The sequence below is a fragment of the Lemur catta genome, chromosome 18 (assembly GCF_020740605.2).
Source record: "Lemur catta isolate mLemCat1 chromosome 18, mLemCat1.pri, whole genome shotgun sequence".
Lineage (NCBI taxonomy): Eukaryota > Metazoa > Chordata > Mammalia > Primates > Lemuridae > Lemur > Lemur catta.
The window spans coordinates 39,226,481-39,245,663 of NC_059145.1; the positions used below are offsets into that span (position 1 = coordinate 39,226,481).

The window sequence follows — 19,183 nt, forward strand, 5'->3', positions numbered from 1 at the left end:
TGAAGAACCTTTGTGGTAGATAATAGGTTGAATTGGACTCAAGAGCCACTAGTGATGAGTAAACATTGCTGTCAGACATAGCAGTGAAGTATATCTTGTGGTTGCTGTGGTTGTCCTTCAAAAACGCAGAATTCTAATCGTACCAGTGAGGTATGTGCCTTGGAAAGTGCTTCATCTTCAAGGCCAGCAGAGGGGTCAGCCTGGAAGGAAGGGGTCATTGCTCCAAATACTTGTGACCATATCAGCTAGGATTTGCACATCACAAAAAAGACATTCTTACCTAACTCCATCCTCACTGTTCAGGGGAGGGCATTATGTCCAGACAGCCCTTATTACTGTTTGTGGAAGGGAGGAGTTGGTTTCTAGGCAGGTGGTGGTTTCTAGAAGGTCACCTCTTACTATTCATTCCCAGCACCGTGCTCTTCAGCAGCAGGGCCAGTCCTGTCCTGAGTTACTTCCCACCTGAAAACACCATCTTAGAGGCAAATCTGTGGTAAGTTGTCAGTTCTTACACAAACAAAATAAAGGTTCCTGTTTTTTAATAGAAACCCTTAAGTAGCTTTGATCTCATGAACAGTTTTTTATTATATTTTATACTTTAATCACCAGATCATTGAATGCCAGCCAAAGATAGTCACCCTATTTCTGTAGCCTAAAGCATCAAGCATTCTGGACACAGAGTTGCAAGGTGTTATTGACTTTTTTTGGTGTGGTCATTACTAACTTTGCGAGTGAGACTATACCAGGAAGAGTGTGGAGCTTTCATGTTGACTATAGGATAGTAGCTCTGTCTGTTATCAAAGCATGGCACTAGAGGCAAGGTAGACTTCATAGCCAAGTCAGGGTGACCTTAGTCATTTTTTACTGTTGTGATTGGCTTTGAGAGGTTGTGGCAGACACAGATACTGTGTGTGCTCCCTTCCAGGGGAATTTTCCTGGCTTTGTAGATCAAAGGGCAGGGCTGGCCCTGACATGCTTGGTATACTTGTCCTCCTATGAACAATAAGCACTAAGAGTGGATATCTTGACCATGGCACTCTGGGTTTCTGACAGCATTTTATTTACATAAATGTTTTCATATATGAAAGGCCCAACTATAATATGGTGATACTAGGAAGTTATATACTTAAAATTGGAGGCTTTGGAAAGACAGATACCAAATATTACCTAGGGTATTTCAGTTCTAAAGAGGGGAAGCTGGGATATCAGACTCCAAAAATATCCCTAGGAAATCAGGCAGAAGCAGCTTCAGGGTGACATACTTTGGTAGTCTGTTGTTTAAAGGCACGTCATTGAAATTCTGAGTATGGCACATACCCAAGTCTAAGTAGTATTCCACATTGAAGGCCCCCCCCTGATTTGGGGGATAGGTGATACAGGACCAGAAATGTTTTAGAACAGAAGGTAACATTTGAAACTGACAGTTTCTCTGCTCAGCCTGTGGTAGTTTGATTAGAATTTTAGTTTTCTGATTCTTTACTGCTCTGTAATCAGTCTATCTTTGTTTCTTTTCTGTCTTTCTTTTTTTTTTGCAAGTTTCTTATCTGCAGAATACTATGAAAAAGTCATTGCTGGGTATGGTAGCTCACAAGTGTAAACCCAGTGACATCCTAGGGACGTAGGAGGCTGAGGCAGGAGGATTGCTTGAGGCCAGGAGTTCAAGACTAGCCTGGGCAATACAGTGAGACTTCATCTCTAAAAATCCAAAAAAAAAAAAAATTAGCCAACATGGTGGCACGCACCTATAGTCCCAGCCACTTGAGAGGCAGAGGCAGAGGCAGGAGAATCACTTCAGCCTAGGAGTTCAAGGCTACTGTGAGGGATGATGGTGCCACTGCACTCCAGCCTGGGCAATACGGTAAAACCCTATCTCTCAAGAAAAACAAAATGCCAGTCAGGCACTGTGGCTCATGCCTCCTAGCACTCTGGGAGGCTGAGGCAGGAGGATCGCTTATCACTTGAGCCCAGGAGTTTGAGGCTGCTGTGAGCTAGGCTGACGCCATGGCACTCTACCCCGGGCAACAGAGCAAGACTCTGTCTCAAAAAACAAAAACCCCATTGGGGGTGGGGGAGCAAGGGCAATATACATAACCTAAACTTTTGTACCCCAACAATATGCTGAAATAAAAAAAAGAAAAAAGAAAAAAAGAAACCCATTGCCTAAAGAATTGGTTGATCAGAGAGTGCCAAGGAGCCAGGTTTTTTATCAGTATTCTTGGGAGACATGCCCCTTCCCTTGGGCTTTTTTTCTTCTATGCATGTCCTTGCCACACTAAATGCAGTTGGGAATAGAGCTCCAGGTGGAATATGCCAAGGCAGAAGTGATCCCTGCCCTGAAGGAACTTATACTTCATGAAAGGGTATGAGTCAAACACACAAATAGAACTGCTACCTCTCTCATATAGGGCAGAATGCCTGGTAAAAAGTAGTTGTATAATACAAAGGACCGAGAGAGGCCCAGTGGCCCACTTGGAAACAACACCTGATTTGGGGGATAGGTGATACAGGACCAGAAATGCTTTAGAACAGAAGGTAACATTTGAAACTGACAGGTGGGATTTTTTTTTTTTTTTTCTTTTCTGGGGAAAGGGAAGAGATTTTCAGAGAAAGCATCCCTTTGAGCCAAGGTAGAGGAAATGTACAAGGCCTGTTAATGGAACCAAGTTTGTGATACGGAATATTGAGAAGGTAGGAAGAGAAAACAGTTTGCTGTTAGAATTTTAGAGGACCCTAAAGGCCAGGCTGAAGTGTTCTTTGACCTAATTTTGGCATTGAGAACCTTCCAAAGGCCTGTGAGCAAAGACATGATGAGCTAGAGCCCAACCATAGGAATGGGGTATTTAGCTGTGGCAGGTAGGATAGAAGGGAATTGAGGAGACCAGTTGGATTTTTGCTTTTGTCCAGGTAGACAGTATTGAGAACTTGAACTAAAACGATAGCTATGGGAATGCATAGAAAATAGTGGTAGGGGCCGGGCGCGGTGGCTCACGCCTGTAATCCTAGCTCTGGGAGGCCGAGGCGGGTGGATCGCTCGAGGTCAGGAGTTCGAGACCAGCCTGAGCAAGAGTGAGACCCCGTCTCTACCAAAAATAGAAAGAAATTATCTGGCCAACTAAAAATATATATACAAAAAAATTAGCCGGGCATGGTGGCTCATGCCTGTAGTCCCAGCTACTCGGGAGGCTGAGGCAGTAGGATCGCTTAAGCCCAGGAGTCTGAGGTTGCTGTGAGCTAGGCTGATGCCACGGCACTCACTCTAGCCCGGGCAACAAAGTGAGACTCTGTCTCAAAAAAAAAAAAAAAAAAGAAAAAAAAAAGAAAATAGTGGTAGGAGTGAGATCTGTAAAGTGGTAGAATTCCTCAGAACCTGATGGTAGTCAAGATGTGCAGAACAAAGGAAGTAAGAGAATCATTTAACTCCAGGGTTTCTGGAGTGAGTTGGGTACATGAGGAGTGTAAATTTGTTTTCACCACCAATATTGGGGAAATTGAGAAGAGAAAACGACTTGACCAGGATTGGGATGATCTCTTGGAAATACTGAGTTTTGAGGTACAGGTGAAGCACAAAGTTGAGGTATGACAGGAGTTTGGGAAAGGAGACTGGACCAGAGATAGGTTTTGGAGTCATGGCTATAGAAGTGATACTTGAAGAACTGAAATCCCCAGAGATAGGTAGAATGTTAGAAGGGTTAGGAAGATAACCTGAGGGGTCATGATTAGGTGTCGAGGTTGTAGCGAAGGAGAGAGAAAACTTAGAAATCAGCACATCAGTGTATTTTGTCAGGGAGGTCCAAGGATAGGAAGGTTAAGTTGCAACCAAAAAAAAAAAAAATCAAGAATCAGGACTTGGTTTTATGAAGGTAGGTCTTTGATGACTCTTGAGAAAGTGTCAGTAGATGTTTGGGCAGAAGACAAATTGGAAGAATTTGAGGAAGTGTGTAGGTATGAAGCAGTGTAAATGTATACCTTTTCTTTGAAATAGGCCAGAAAGAGGAAGGCAACTAGAGGAAAGCATGGATGTGGGGAGACCTACTATTTTAAAATAGAAGTCCCCTATACATTATAGTAGACTGAGAGGAGGGAGACAGGAGAAGGGGGAGAGATTGGGGGTGCGGTGCCACAGAGCTATACTATATGGGTTGAAAAGTGCTAGAGGACCTAAGTGAGGTAAGGCCTAAGTAGGTGGCTGAGTGTCCATAGTAGTAGTAACTGCCATTCACCAAGTGCCTATGATGTCAGACCCCATGAGAGAGATGCTTGCTGAGATCCCCACAACACCCTTAGAGGAGTGCTGTGCTGGAGGGGTAGGGTTTTGGGCACATGAGAGTCAGTGAGCTGGCTGCCCTCGTGTATGTTGAGTACAAAGTATGGGGTTACATGGGCCACTGCACATAGCCTCTCTATTGCTTTTCTTGGGCACCCATTTTTGAAATTATTTTTTCATATGGGTGGGAAATATATTACATTATTGGTTGTTTTTTGTTTTCTTTGTTAACAGTAACCACTTAATGTAACTTGCTGATGTTTGTTCTCACAGCGAGAACACGTTTTTTCCCCTTGAGATTTGGGAAAAGACAGGCCTTATAATATAGCAGAGAACATAACTTGGAGTAGGTATTTTCTGTGCTTTTTCAGCACCATGAAGGACTTGAGCAAGGATGGCACAGTAACTTAAAGATTTTGAACTTAAAATAATTAAGAACTTTTAGGCCAGGCACTGTGGCTCATGCCTGTATCCTAGCACTCTGGGAGACTGAGGTAGGAGGATCTCTTGAGCTCAGGAGTTTGAGACCAGCCCGAGCAAGAGCAAGACCTCATCTCTACAAAAAAGTAGAAAAATTAGCCGGGCGCGCTGGCATGTGCGTTTAGTCCTAGCTACTTGGGAGGCTGCGGCAGGAGTATCTTTTGAGCCCAGAAGTTTGAGGTTGCAGTGAGCTGAATTCGCCACTTCACTCTAGCCTGGGTAACAGAGTGAGACCCTGTCTCAAAAAAAAGAAATATAGTTATTTGTGTACTGTTATATGTGACTTAAGTAGATATGTTATAACTGACTTGTTGGAGACATAAACTTCTACTCAGAGCTCTTAAGAATTATTTCTGAGACTGAACCTAGCCTAGAAAATGACACATCTGGCAGAGAGCTCAGCCAGATTTCCTTTCTTTAGCTGACAAACCAGGTACTTGAAAACATGCTGTATTACAGCAAAGTACAGAGAAAAGATAATTCTGTAAAAGTTTTTCCTAGGTTGTTTCAGGTAAAAAATAGCAAGTTCAATTTTCTGATGTTTGTACTTTTTACTTCTTGTCAGCATCTCTGGATATATGGCCAGACTCCTAGCATCTCAGAAATCACCTTATAATTGTAGGCTTTTATTTTGTCCCACAGTCACTTGTAATTTCTTTGTCACCGTTATTGGCTGAAAATTATACATTTTTCCTGGGCCAAAGATTCCCCATGAGATACTTTTCTAGGGCCTTTTTAGTTGGTCCCTGGCATTTTGACTTTTTGTACCTTTTTATTTATTTTATTTTATTTTTTATTTTTACTTGTACTTTCATGGATGTAAAACTTTGTCTCTTTAAGCACATTAGATTGAGAGAGATTAATTCTTGAAAGTTGAGTGTCTTCTATTCAAATATCATAGCCTTATCTTGAACCAGGGAATTCCTGATGAATTTTGTTTGTATCTTGTAAGGTCCTGGTTAGTTGACTTTGGACACAAACCAGTACAAGTTAGGCCTGACGAGAAATGTAAAGTAGATCAAATCTTGTCATGAATTTGGGAGCATGAGAAAAGCAAAAATTGGTTTATGGGTCAGGCGCAGTGGCTCATCCCTGCAATTCTAGCACTCTGGGAGATCAAAGCAGGGGGATCACATGAGTTCAGGAGTACAAGAGCAGCCCGAGCAAGAGCGACAGCCTGTCTCTACCAAAAATGGAAAAAATTAGCTGGGCATGATGGCGCACACCTGTAGTCCCAGCTACTTGGGAGGCTGAGGCAGGAGGATTGCTTCAGCCCAGGATTTGAGGTTGCAGTGAGCTATGATGACACCACTGCACTCTAGCCAGTGTGAGACTCTGTCTCCAAAAAAAAAATTTTTTGTTTTGGTTTATGAATCCTACCAAGATGTTAGCAGTTAGACTGAAGACTGAAGATAGAGGAAAGACTTCTTAAAATAAACCCATTAGTGTCTGTGCCCTGGATTATTTCATAAGAGACCAAAAATGATCTTTCTTCTTTCTCATTTCTGGTTTGTTTTTTGTTTTTGTTTTTGAGATGGTCTCACTCTGTTACCCCAGCTGGAGTGCAGTGGATGACAGCTCATTGCAACCTCCAACTCCTGGACTCAAGCGATTCTTCTAGCTCAGCTCCCCAAGGAATGGGACTACAGGCATCCACTACATTGCCTGGCTAATTTTTTTAATTGTCCGGAGAGACAGAGTTGTTATGTTGCCCAGGCTGTGATCTCAAACTCATGGCCTCAAGCAGTCCTCCTACCGCAACCTCCCAAAGTGCTGCTATTACAGGCAGTAGCCACCATAGCCAGTTACAGCTAAATTTCTTGTGTTTACTGGACTAAAAAAAATATTTTTTTTTTTTTTTTTTTTTGAGACAGAGTCTCACTCTGTTGCCTCGGGTAGATTGCAGTGGTGTCATCATAGCTGACTGCATTCTCCAACTCCTGGGCTCAAGCAATCCTCCTGCCTCAGCCTCCCTAGTACCTGAGATTACAGGTGCATGCCACCATACCCAGCTAATTTTTCTATTTTTAGTAGAGATGGGGGTCTCACTCTTGTTCAGGCTGGTCTCAAACTCCTGAGCTCAAACAATCCTCCCACCTTGGCCTCCCAGAGTGCTAGGATTACAGGTATGAGCCACTGCACCTGGCCTAAAATAAGTTTTAATTTTCTTTTTTTTTTTTTCTTTTTTTTTCTTTTCTTTTATTTATTTTTTTTTGAGACAGAGTCTCGCTCTGTTGCCCAGGCTAGAGTGAGTGCCGTGGCGTCAGCCTAGCTCACAGCAACCTCAAACTCCTGGGCTTAAGCGATCCTACTGCCTCAGCCTCCCGAATAGCTGGGACTACAGGCATGCGCCACCATGCCCGGCTAATTTTTTTCTATAGATATATTTTAGTAGGCCAGATAATTTCCTTCTATTTTTTTTAGTAGAGACGGGGTCTCGCTCTTGCTCAGGCTGGTCTCAAACTCCTGACCTTGAGCGATCCACCCGCCTCGGCCTCCCAGAGTGCTAGGATTACAGGTGTGAGCCACCGCGCCCGGCCTTTAATTTTCTAATGTTTCCTTCATGTACCCCAGTGGATTGTCTTATCCACTCCAGTTGAGGAACATTACCTTTAGATGATATGGCTTTGTCAAAATTAGTGTATATTGTTTCTTTTTCTTCTTCTTCTTCTTTTTTTTTAAGGCTAGTCAGGTGAAGCAGTGGGAGTGGAAAAGGAATCTGTAACTGGTTGTGATCAATTAGTTTGTAAACACCACTGCATTCAGACCAGCCATGTATATTGTTTAGGATTAGTTTGACTACAGGTAACAGAGACCTGAAAAATATCACCTTAAACAAGACATTTATTTCTTATTCATGTAAAAGAAGTGTAGAAGTAGGAAGTCTGGGGCTGAAATGATGGCTCCCAAGATCATCAGGGATCCAGGCTCCTTTTATTAATACCTTTTGTTCTTCCAACTCCAGGTTGGGGCATTCATCCTCACATTCCAGGATGGCTGCTTAGAATCCAGCCCTAATTTCAGGTTTAAGCAGCGGGAAAGGAGAACGGGGATGAAGAAGCATTTGACTTCACTTTAAGAAAGACTTCCTGGAAGTCCCACAACTGATTCACATCTCATGGGCTAGAAGTTGGTCATGTCTGTAAGGGAAGCTAGGAAATAATAGTCTGCAACAATGTATAGCTAAAAAATTGGAGTACTGTCTGAGAGGGAGAGAGGAGATTTGGGATGTTCGCACCACCAGAGTCTACCAGATAGAAGAAATTTGCAGATCTTTCTGTTTTTTATTTTTTCTTGGTAACAGCTTTATTGAACTATAACCCACATACCTTATAATTCACCCCATTAAAGTTTGAATGATAGTATATTCATAGAGTTGTATAAATCATCTATCACAATAATTCTGGAAAAATCTCATCAGCCCCAAAATAAACCCCACTATTCCATTAGCAGTCATTCCCCTCCCAGCTCCCTGCTCTAGGCAGTCACCAATCTACTTTCTGTTTCTGGACATTTCACATAAATGAAATCATACAACATATTGTTCTTTGTGACTGGCTTCTTTCACTTACATAATGTTTTCTAATATCATCCATGTTATAGCATGTATCAGTACTTTATTCTAATATTCCATTGTATGGATATACTGTATTTTATCCATTCATCAGTTGTTGGACATTTGAGTTGTTTACACTTTTTGACTATTATAAATAATCCTGCTATGAACATTCATGTAAGTTTTTATGTATACATATGCTTTCATTTCTCATTAGCTATAAATCTGGAGGTAGAATTGCTGGGTCATATCAGATCCTTTACCCATTTTTGAATTGGATTATTTGTCTCTTTTATTGTTAAATTGTAAGAATTTTTTATATAGTCTGGATTTCAGTCAGCATCTTGAGTGCAGCCTCATAAGAGCCTGAGCACCCAACTAAGCTGCTTTTTTGTTGTTGAGTTGTAAGAGTTCTTTATACATTCTAGATGAGTCCTTTATTCCTGCAGGGGGGAGAGGGGGAGGCACAGCAGGAGGTGAGCAGCGCAAGTGAGCAAAGCTTCATCTGTATTTACAGCCTCCACTCCCCATGGCTCACATCACCACCTGAGTGCTGTGCACCTCCCCCCCACCCCATGGAAAAATTGTCTTCCATGAGACTGGTCACTGATTCAGGGACCACCACTTAAATCAGATATGTTATTATGTTATTTACAAGTATTTTCTCCTGTGCATTGTCTTCATTTTCTTGATGGTATCCTTTTTAAGCACAGAAGTTTTAAATTTTTGTGAAATCCAGTTTTATCAGTTTTTCCTGGTTGCCAGTGATGAATATGTTACTCGCACAAGCCAAAAGGTGGAAGCAGCCCAAGTGTTCTGACAGATGGGCAGATAAACAAAATGTGGTATATACCCACAATGGAATATTACTCAGCCTTCAAAAGGAAGGAAATTCTGACACATCTACAAAATGGATAATTTTTGAAGACATGCTGAGTAAAATAAGACAGTCATAAAAGAACAAATACTGTATGATTCCACTTATGTGAGGTACCTAGAATAGTCAGATTCCTGGAGACAGAAAGTGGAATGTTGGTTGTCAAGGGCTGAGGGGGAGAGATGGGGAATTATTTAATGGATACAGAGTTTCAGTTTTGGATGATGAAAAATTCTGGACATGGGTGGTAGTGATGGTTTTGCAACATTGTCAGTGTACTTAATGCCACTGAACTGTATGCATAAAGTGGTTAAAATGCACTTGTAATCCCAGTGCTTTGGGAGTCCAAGGCTGGAGGATTGCTTGAGGCCAGGAGTTTAAGACCAGCCTGGGCAACATAGCGAGACCCCTGTCTCTACAAAAAAAATTATGCATATTTTATAACATTTTTAAAAATTTTATAGTTTTAGCTCTTACATTTAGGCCTATAATCCATGTTGAGTTAATTTTTGTATATGATGTGAGCTAGGGGTCTCACTTGATTCTTGCACGTATCTATCTGTTCACTTGTCTCAGCACCATTCGTTGAAAACACTACTTTTTTCTTCATTGGGTTATTTTGGCACCCATTTTGAAAATCACTTCACGATAAATGATGAGAGCTTGATTCTGGATTCTCAGTTCTATTCATTTTTTTGTACATATTTCTGTCCTTATCCCAGCACGACTCTGTCTCCTGTCTTGATTACTTTAGCTTTTAGTTGATACTAAGTGTCACTCTGTCACCTGGGCTAGAGTACAGTGGTGTCATCATAGCTCACTGCAACCTCCAACTCGTGGGCTTCAACAGTCCTCCTGTCTCAGCCTCCTGAGTACCTGGGAATACAGTCACGTGGCACCATGCCGAGCTAATTTTTGTATTTTTTGTAGAGACGGTCTCCCTCTTGCTCAGGCTTGTCTCGAACTCCTGGCCTCAAGCAATCTTCCCACCTTGGCCTCCCAAAGTGCTAGGATTATAGGCATGGCCACCTCGCCTGGCCTATAAATATTCTTTTTGATGCTGTTGTAAATGAAATTATTTTCATTTCATTTTTACATTGTTCATTGTAAGGTTATGGAAATACAATTAATTTTTTTATACTCATCTTATATCTTGAAACCTTGCTGAACTTGTTTATTCCAAAAGTTTTTAAATGAATTCCTTAGGATTTCCCACATAAAAGATTATGTCATGTACTAAGTGAGAGAGTTGTACTTTTTGCTTTTATTTCATTTTCTTACCTAATTGCCCTGGACAAGAACCTCAAATGGCATATTGGATAGAAGTGGCAAGACCAGGCCAGGCATGGTGGCTCACGCCTGTAATCCTGCCTTTTTGGGCACGGCTGGTCTTTGACTTTTTTTGGGTGGTCTCACTGAGGTCAGTTCCTGGCTCATCTTCCCCGCTGCCTTCTGCTTCTGAAAGCTACTTTTACCTTCTTCCTGATGCTCGATTTCTTCCTCATCTTCTCCTGGCACACAAATGAAAAACAGTATGTATATAATGTCCCACCATGTCAATGTTAAAAATTTTATTTAATACCTAATTGTGGGCCAAGCATGGCAGCTCACACCTATAATCCTGGCACTTTGGGAGGCAGAGGCAGGAGGATTGCTTGAGCCCAAGAGTTGGAGGCTACAGTGAGCTACAGTAATGCCACTGCACTCTACCCAAGGCAACAGAGTGAGTGAGACTCTGTCTCAAAAAACAAAAGTGGCAAGAACAGACATCCTTGTGTTGTTCCTGATCTTAGGGGGAATACTTTCTTTTCAGTCTTTCACCATTAAGCCTAATGTTAGTTATTATTTTTGGTATGTAACCTTTTGGTGCCAAGTGAAACGGTGTACTAGAGTTTTGAGTTTGGGCTTGTGCTGCATGGTTATAAAAGTGTGTATCATAGCCTGAGGTTTGTCTTCTTGTGCATTTCAGATAACATCTATGTTCTGTTTTTCAGCCATGGCTGCCATCAGGAAGAAACTGGTGATTGTTGGTGATGGAGCTTGTGGCAAGACATGCTTGCTCATAGTCTTCAGCAAGGACCAGTTCCCAGAGGTGTATGTGCCCACGGTGTTTGAGAACTATGTGGCAGATATCGAGGTGGATGGAAAGCAGGTACTCCTTCTATAACAACTGGTACCGTTTTGCATGTCATAGAACCTATAGGGAATTAGGTTTTTTTGCCTCTTCAGTATATAATATAATAAAATGTGGGAAAGAATAATCAATTCTCACCCTGCTGTTTCAGTCCAACTTTGTTCATTTTTTTTTTCATTTTTTTTTTATTTCACCATATTATGGGGGTACAAAAGTTTAGGTTACGTATATTGCCCTTGCACCCTTCGCCCAACTTTGTTCCTTTTTAACTGCAACTCATCCAGACTTTGTCCACATTCGTATGTATTTCACACAGGGCCCCCTTAGCATATGTGCTCTTTTTAAGTTTATTTATGTTTGAAAATTTGTTTGTTGCCACATAGATAATGCTCAAATGAACCTCTTTGCATGATTGTACTTTTTAAAAAAACTTCTGTCAGGGTGTTTCATCAAATGCCTAAGTATAAGATTACTAATTGAAGAGGTCCTTATGGATTATGCTTCTCAAAGGATTATACAGGTCTGACTCCACCAACAGTGTGACATTTAAACATCATCCTTACTTAAATTTAGTTGAAAAAAAATTTTTTTTACTTTAATGTAAAACAGCCTTCCACAGTTGTTTTAATTTCCTGTCATTGATGGTGTTTCCCCATTTCTGTCTTGAAAGCCCTCTGGCAAGACTAGAGCAAAGCTGTTGTGGAATTGGAATATATGTTTTTATCTTCTGTACCCTTTTGTTGTCAAAATAATGCCTTACTTGGCCTCTTATATCTTTTGAAGAGGAATATAATTCCCATTGTAAATGAGTCAGCTGAAAGGAAAAACCCTGAAACAAGTTGTTCTTCAGGACACTCAGTCACACGTCTCATATGCTGCTAACAATACTTTAGCTTCTATAATTCCATCTCATTTCTCCCTTCTTGCTTTCCTGCTTTACCTACTGGGTCCCAGGGTCACCTAGTCCCAAGGTAACAGTTCTGGCACTGTGTGTGGAAAGTAGGTTGGGCCACCTGCTTAGAATTCCAGGGTCCCTCATAGTAGGGCTTCTTTATAATTTTTTTTTCTGTTTTTAGTAGAGACAGGGTCTTGCTCTTGTCACAGTGATCTCAAACTCCTGCCCTCAAGCGATCTTCCTGCCTCAGCCTCCCAGAGTGCTAGGACATAGTAGGGCTTCTTGATAGTTCTGTGACCATCAGTAAGCTGTCTGACCTTTGAGCCTTCATATATAAAATGGTGGCTGGAGCCTGTAGTCCCAGCTACTCAGGATGCTCATGTAGGAGGATCGTTTGAGGCCAGGAATTTGAGGCTGTCCTCAGCAGCATAGCAAGACCTTATCTCTACAAAATAATTAAATTGTCCGGTATGGTGATGTGAGCCTGTAGTCCCAGCTACTCAGGAGACTGAGGCAGGAGGATCGCTTAAGCCCAGGAGTTACAGTGAGCTGTGATGACACCACCGCAAAAACAAACAAAAAAAACCCTGTCTCAAACGAAAACCCCATTTTACAGGTGACATCAGGGTTCTATGAAGTAATTAAAAGTGTTTGGAAGCACCAGAGCACTTTATAAATTGGAATGAATAATATGCTCAAAACCCTCTTTTATAGTTTATAGTCTGTTTTATTCAAATGCAAAGTGTGCCACAATGATTGCTCCCAGGCCATTAGGAACCCCAAGGCACCTTTCTGGGCCAAATATAGAAGAAAAAAATACAATAAATACCAGCCTAACTATCAGAATTTTGAGTCCCATCCTGAAGGTGGCCCACCAATGCAGAGTGTTGCCAGTTCAACCTCAGTTCTCTGCATGGATGCTTAGATTCCAGTGTTTCTGTGGTCCTGATAGGTAGACTGGTTTTGTGTGGAGACAGGGCTCAGAAGTGAAAACTACGTGGAAATGTGCCGAGATCTTTGGGAACAGTGTTAAATAGTAGCCCTCTTGTCTATGTTGGATTGCTATACCATGCATAGATCCATAGGCTTGGGGAAAGCAAGGTCAGGTTAGTATTTTCATAACTTATTTCTCAAAAGCCTTGCGAATGCTGGACAATGTTGAAGGGGACCTGTGTCCAGAACCTAGGCCTCAATTTACCCTCCTACCGCAGAAGGGTGAGCAAGTGTGAAAAGCAATACCCTCCTACTTCATATGATGCATTCTTCAGCCATTCAGACATTTCTTGAGCAATAAAGGCAGAGCCAGAGGCCTTTCTTGTCAGCTCAGGCCTTAACCTAACACCCAGCATGGTGTCTTTTCTTACCCACCAACTCAAATATAGGATTGCCCCATCTTCCAACATGAGAGCAGAGCAAGGAGACAAAGTAAGGAAATGGTTGTTTGAGAGAATGTATTAAGAAAAGTTACTTATTTTAATATTTAAAGTTTAATATTTCCCTCACTTGCCTTCTATACCTGTGGAATGTTATTAATATTTACAGTTTGATTTCTCCTCTTGTCTATCTACTTTCTTTCCTAGTAGAATGCTATTTATAATTAAACACTGCTTATAAGCTACAAGGTTATTTTGGACTTGTCACTTTGCATTATGGCACTTTGTTCAGTTCTAGTATCTTTTTATAGAATTTTCAATTTTTAGAAGTTTCAAACTAAAATAATTTAAACACACTCTCCACATTCAGGCTTGATTCTCATAAAAGCGAACACTCCTGTGTTTTACTGTTTTGCATAGTCTGCCATTTGAATGTACTGTGGTGTCACTTTTTCTAAAAGTGGGTAGTGGGATTAACCTTGCACTCTTGTGGTTATTTTTCCCATTACAGGTAGAATTGGCTTTGTGGGACACAGCTGGGCAGGAAGATTATGACCGCCTAAGGCCCCTCTCCTACCCAGACACTGATGTTATACTGATGTGTTTCTCCATCGACAGCCCTGATAGTTTAGGTGAGTGGCCCTGCAGTCTAATGTCTGTTACTGCCTGTGTACATGGCTGACATCTGCTGTCTTAGGGCATCTGGTTTGGGGACATCAAGTGGCTAAAAAGCAGATATGAGCTTTAGAGAAGCAGTCATCAGTGGCCAGAGTCTTAGAGCCCTGGAACTGTAAAGCGTGGTCCCTGGGTCCCTTTTCAGCCTAGGCCTCACATGGCTACGGTGTTTAAAATGTATTTACCTTATTGGGCACAGTGGTTGCACACCTGCAGTCCCAGCTACTTGAGAGGCTAAAGCAGAAATACCACTTCAGCTCAGGAGATGAAGTATAGCTTGAGCAACAGAACAAGCCTTCATCTCTAAAAAATTAATCTTTTAAAAAATTTGGGCCAGGTGCAGTGGCTTGACGCCTGTAATCCTAGCACTCTGGGAGACCAAGGCAGGCGGATCGTTTGAGCTCAGGAGTTCAAGACCAGCCTGAGCAAGAGCAAGGCCCCATCTCTACTAAAAATAGAAAGAAGCCGGGCGCGCAGTGGCTCACGCCTGTAATTCTAGCCCTCTGAGAGGCCGAGGCAGTGGATCGCTCCAGGTCAGGAGTTCGAGACCAGCCTGAGCGAGACCCTGTCTCTACTAAAAATAGAAATAAAAATTATCTGGACAACTAAAAATATATATAGAAAAAATTAGCCAGGCATGGTGGCGCATGCCTGTAGTCCCAGCTACTCGGGAGGCTGAGGCAGTAGGATCGCTTAAGCCCAGGAGTTTGAGGTTGCTGTGAGCTAGGCTGACGCCATGGCACTCACTCTAACCTGGGCAACAAAGTGAGACTCTGTCTCAAAAAAAAAAAATAGAAATTAGTTGGACAACTAAAAATATATAGAAAAAATTAGCTGGGCATGGTGGCACATGCCTGTAGTCCCAGCTACTCAGGAGGCTGAGGCAGAGAATTGCTTGAGCCCAGGAGTTAGAGGTTGCTGTGAGCTAGGCTGATGCCATGGCACTCTAGTTCAGGCAACAGAGTTGAGACTGTCTCAAAAAAAAAAAAAAAAAATTTTGTATCTACCTTATAAAGTAGGTGCATTTCGAATACTGAGCCATCTCTTGGACTAAGATTTGGGGAAAGCTTTTTTTGGTTGCCCACATCTTTTATCAGTACTTTATATTTAGCCTGCTGCCTCCCAACATCTAGACTAGTAATTTGCTGTTTCCCACTAGTGTTTTTAAAGCTCCATCTTAGACCTTTTCTAAAGTATCTTAGCTGGCTGGGTGCAGTGGCTCACGCCTATAATCCTACCATTTTAGGAGGCCGAGGCAGGAGAATCATTTGAGGCCAGGAGCTCAAGACATACTGAGCAACATAGCAATGCCTTGTCTATACAAAAAAAAAAATATTTTAAATTGTCCAGCATGGTGGTATGAGCCTGTAGTCCCAGCTGCTCAGGAGGCTGAGGAAGGAGAATCACTTGAGCCCAGGAGTTTAAGGTTACAGTGAACTATGATGATGCCACTGCACTCTAGCTAGGGCAACAGAGTGAGACCCTATCTCAAAAAATAATAACAAAGTATTTTATCTGATAAAGAGAGACTTGAACCTGAGCATTTCACTAACTAGCCCAGGTAGCCTCATGCTTTAGAAGCCACTGTCCAAAAAGACTGAATAATGCTGACCTCTCACTCTGTAAAACAAGGCTTGAAACAGAACTTGCTTCAGTTTGTGGTGAAGATGTCTCACTTGGTGCTGCAGCACTTTCTGTCATAACAGGTCAGCATTGAGCCAAGGATGTTGTCATCATTCACAACCTTTGAGGGCCTGCTGGTGGCCTGGGCTCTTGCAGGACATTTAGAATTAAGAATGACTGTGTTATGGGTGTCCCTACCTTAATGATGATACTGGCGTTGCTCTAAAACATTGAGCCACTTGCTCAAGGTCATGCAGCCCAAGGAGCCAAGCTGAGATTGAGCCCCTCTGTACAGTGTGCCCGAGGATTGAGATGGAACAGGTATTCCCTGCCATTGGTTCACTTTGGTCATTTTCAGCAGTTATGGTTTAATTTTGGTTTTCAAACTAATCTGGCTTCGTTTTGGGGGCTGCTGGAAGGCCCTGTAGGCTGGGGCAAAGCTTTAGGCCACAGAGAAAATGGAGCCATTTGACACTCTGCCTTCAGACACACATATGAATAATTTCACCTAAATCCCATGGGAATGAAGAAGGCTGTGTGCCCTGTGCCCCCATCATCCAGGGATAAAAATACCTTCAGAGCAAAAGATTTTTCCTGTTCAGTCTTACTTTTTTATTTTAAGAACCTATCTGGTCTTGAAGGAGGTCCTTGGCTTTTGACCTGTGCCTGTTTACTAGCTAGACTTGTTTCTTCCTGGGCCCTACCCCAGAGGGCAGGCCCTGGGGAAGAGAGCAAAAGTAGAAAGTGAATAGGCAGAGTAGAAGTGAATTGGTTTTCCTTTCTGATGTACAAACACACCTGGGAATTAGGGTCTGTTTGCTGGACAATGTTGCACTCTTATTGGACATCATTGCAGGAGAGTTTAATAGATGGATGGGGCCCTTTTGCTGAGCTGACTGAGCTAGCTTGGTTTTACTGTGGGCCTTTTAAAAGTTCCAGTTATCTTGGCTAGGAAGTAGGGCAGAATCTCACTAGTAGTTTGTCACAATAAAATGTGTCATGGAAAGTCAAAAGTCTCTATCAAGAAAGTGAAAATAAAAAGAAAGTGAAGCCGGGCGCGGTGGCTCACGCCTGTAATCCTAGCTCTGGGAGGCCGAGGCGGGTGGATCGCTCGAGGTCAGGAGTTCGAGACCAGCCTGAGCAAGAGTGAGACCCCGTCTCTACTAAAAATAGAAAGAAATTATCTGGCCAACTAAAAATATATATACAAAAAAATTAGCCGGGCATGGTGGCTCATGCCTGTAGTCCCAGCTACTCGGGAGGCTGAGGCAGGAGGATCGCTTAAGCCCAGGAGTTTGAGGTTGCTGTGAGCTAGGCTGATGCCACGGCACTCACTCTAGCCCGGGTAACAAAGTGAGACTCTGTCTAAAAAAAAAAAAAAAAAAAAAAAAAAAAGAAAGTGAAAATCTAATGTCAAGCTAATGCTGGGCTTTGTTTTGTTTTTACCTGCCTGGATGTTAGACCATGGCACTGGGTGTAGGACAAGAATCAGAATCTGTGTGTGGAAATTTCAGCCCTGCTGCTAGCCAACACTGTGACAATAGACAGTTTACATTTTGGAACTTGTACTGTCTCACTTGGCAGTTGGTCTAGAGTCTAGATTGTAATCAAGACCTGGGGTCAGCAAACTTCTGTAAAAGGCCAAAAAGTAAATATTTTAGTCTTTTTTGGCCATATGGTTTCTTTTACAACTATTTAACTTTGCCACAACTGCTCACCTCTGCCTCTGTAGCATGAAGCAGCCATAGAAAATATGTAAATGAATGAGATTGGCTATGTTCCAGTAAAACTTGACTTATAAAAATAGACTCCAGGCAAGATTTTATTTGCTAACCCCTGATCTAGATAAGGATTCCTTTTCTCTAGCTTTCTAGAATTCCCAAAGTCTCCCCGAAATTCTTACTGTAAATCCATGTAAAATGATGTGCCCTGATGTAATCAGATTACCTTGGAGGTGGGAGAGGTTATAGATGCATATGTCACTGAATTAAAAAGTAAAAAATTGGCTGGGCATGGTAGCTCATACTTGTAATCCTAGCACTCTGGGAGGCCAAGGCAGAAAGATCGCTTGAGATCAGGAGTTGGAGACCAGCCTGAGCAAGAGCAAGACCCTGTTTCTACTAAAAATAAAATAAGCTGGGCTTGGTGGGATGCACCTGTAGTCTCAGCTACTTGGGAGGCTGAGGCAGGAGGATGGCTTGAGCCCAGGAGCTATGGTGATGCCACTGCACTCTAGCTGGGGCAACAGAGCAAGGCTCTGTCTCCCAAAAAAAAAAAGGTAAAAAATTATCTTGAAAGTTACTCATCGAAAGTGAAGGTAAGAGGTAAGACAGGCCGAGCGTGGTGGCTCACGCCTGTAATCCTAGCACTCTGGGCCGGGCGCGGTGGCTCACGCCTGTAATCCTAGCTCTGGGAGGCCGAGGCGGGTGGATCGCTCGAGGTCAGGAGTTCGAGACCAGCCTGAGCAAGAGTGAGACCCCGTCTCTACTAAAAATAGAAAGAAATTATCTGGCCAACTAAAAATATATATACAAAAAAATTAGCCGGGCATGGTGGCTCATGCCTGTAGTCCCAGCTACTCGGGAGGCTGAGGCAGTAGGATCGCTTGAGCCCAGGAGTCTGAGGTTGCTGTGAGCTAGGCTGATGCCACGGCACTCACTCTAGCCCGGGCAACAAAGTGAGACTCTGTCTCAAAAAAAAAAAAAAAACAAAGAGGTAAGACAGGCAATTCATTCTAATTCTACATGCCCCAAATTCCAGGGGTGGAGTGGAAATAACAGTAAATCCAATATACTTCTGGAGGTGGGGGACAGTCTCGCTCTGTTGCCCCAGGTAAAGGCATATGCCTGTAGTCCCAGCGACTTGGGAGGCTGAGGCAGGAGGATCGCTTGAGCCCACAGTCTCACTGAACCAGGTGGCCTTTGAGTGGAGACCTGAAGGAGGTGGTGGAGGCCCGTGCATGTATCTAACAAAAGAGCTTTTCAGGCAGGGGAAATGGCAGGCAGAAAGTTATTGAAGCAGGAGGAAGGAATCAGAGCAACTTTAGCAGAGGGGTTGTCGGTGAGGATTGCAGATCTGTGTGATTGGCGGGGACCTCTCTTTTCATCATGATAAGATGGGAGCTCTTGGAAGGTCTGAATAAGGGACCAGTGTAATCTCACCTTTAAAGGGATCACTATGGCAGCTGAACTGAAAACTAACCATAGGATGCCGGGGTGAGAGCAAGGTTCAATGCTGAGGCCGTTTAACTTCACAGTTAGATGTGTTGGCCCTTCTCTCTTTATTATTGCCTTGAGGACTGGGACG

General features: G+C 42.6%; 1 protein-coding gene across 1 annotated transcript in view; it reads left to right on the forward strand.

The window, feature by feature from the left end:
- RHOA (ras homolog family member A) overlaps positions 1 to 19,183 on the forward strand; it is a 51,317-nt gene that overhangs the window by 28,780 nt on the left and 3,354 nt on the right. Inside the window, exons 3-4 of the mRNA XM_045530239.1 lie at positions 11,172 to 11,329; positions 14,091 to 14,211. Of these exons, the coding sequence (XP_045386195.1) occupies positions 11,174 to 11,329; positions 14,091 to 14,211 (277 nt within the window). The 5' untranslated portion in view covers positions 11,172 to 11,173. The remainder of the gene's footprint in view (positions 1 to 11,171; positions 11,330 to 14,090; positions 14,212 to 19,183) is intronic.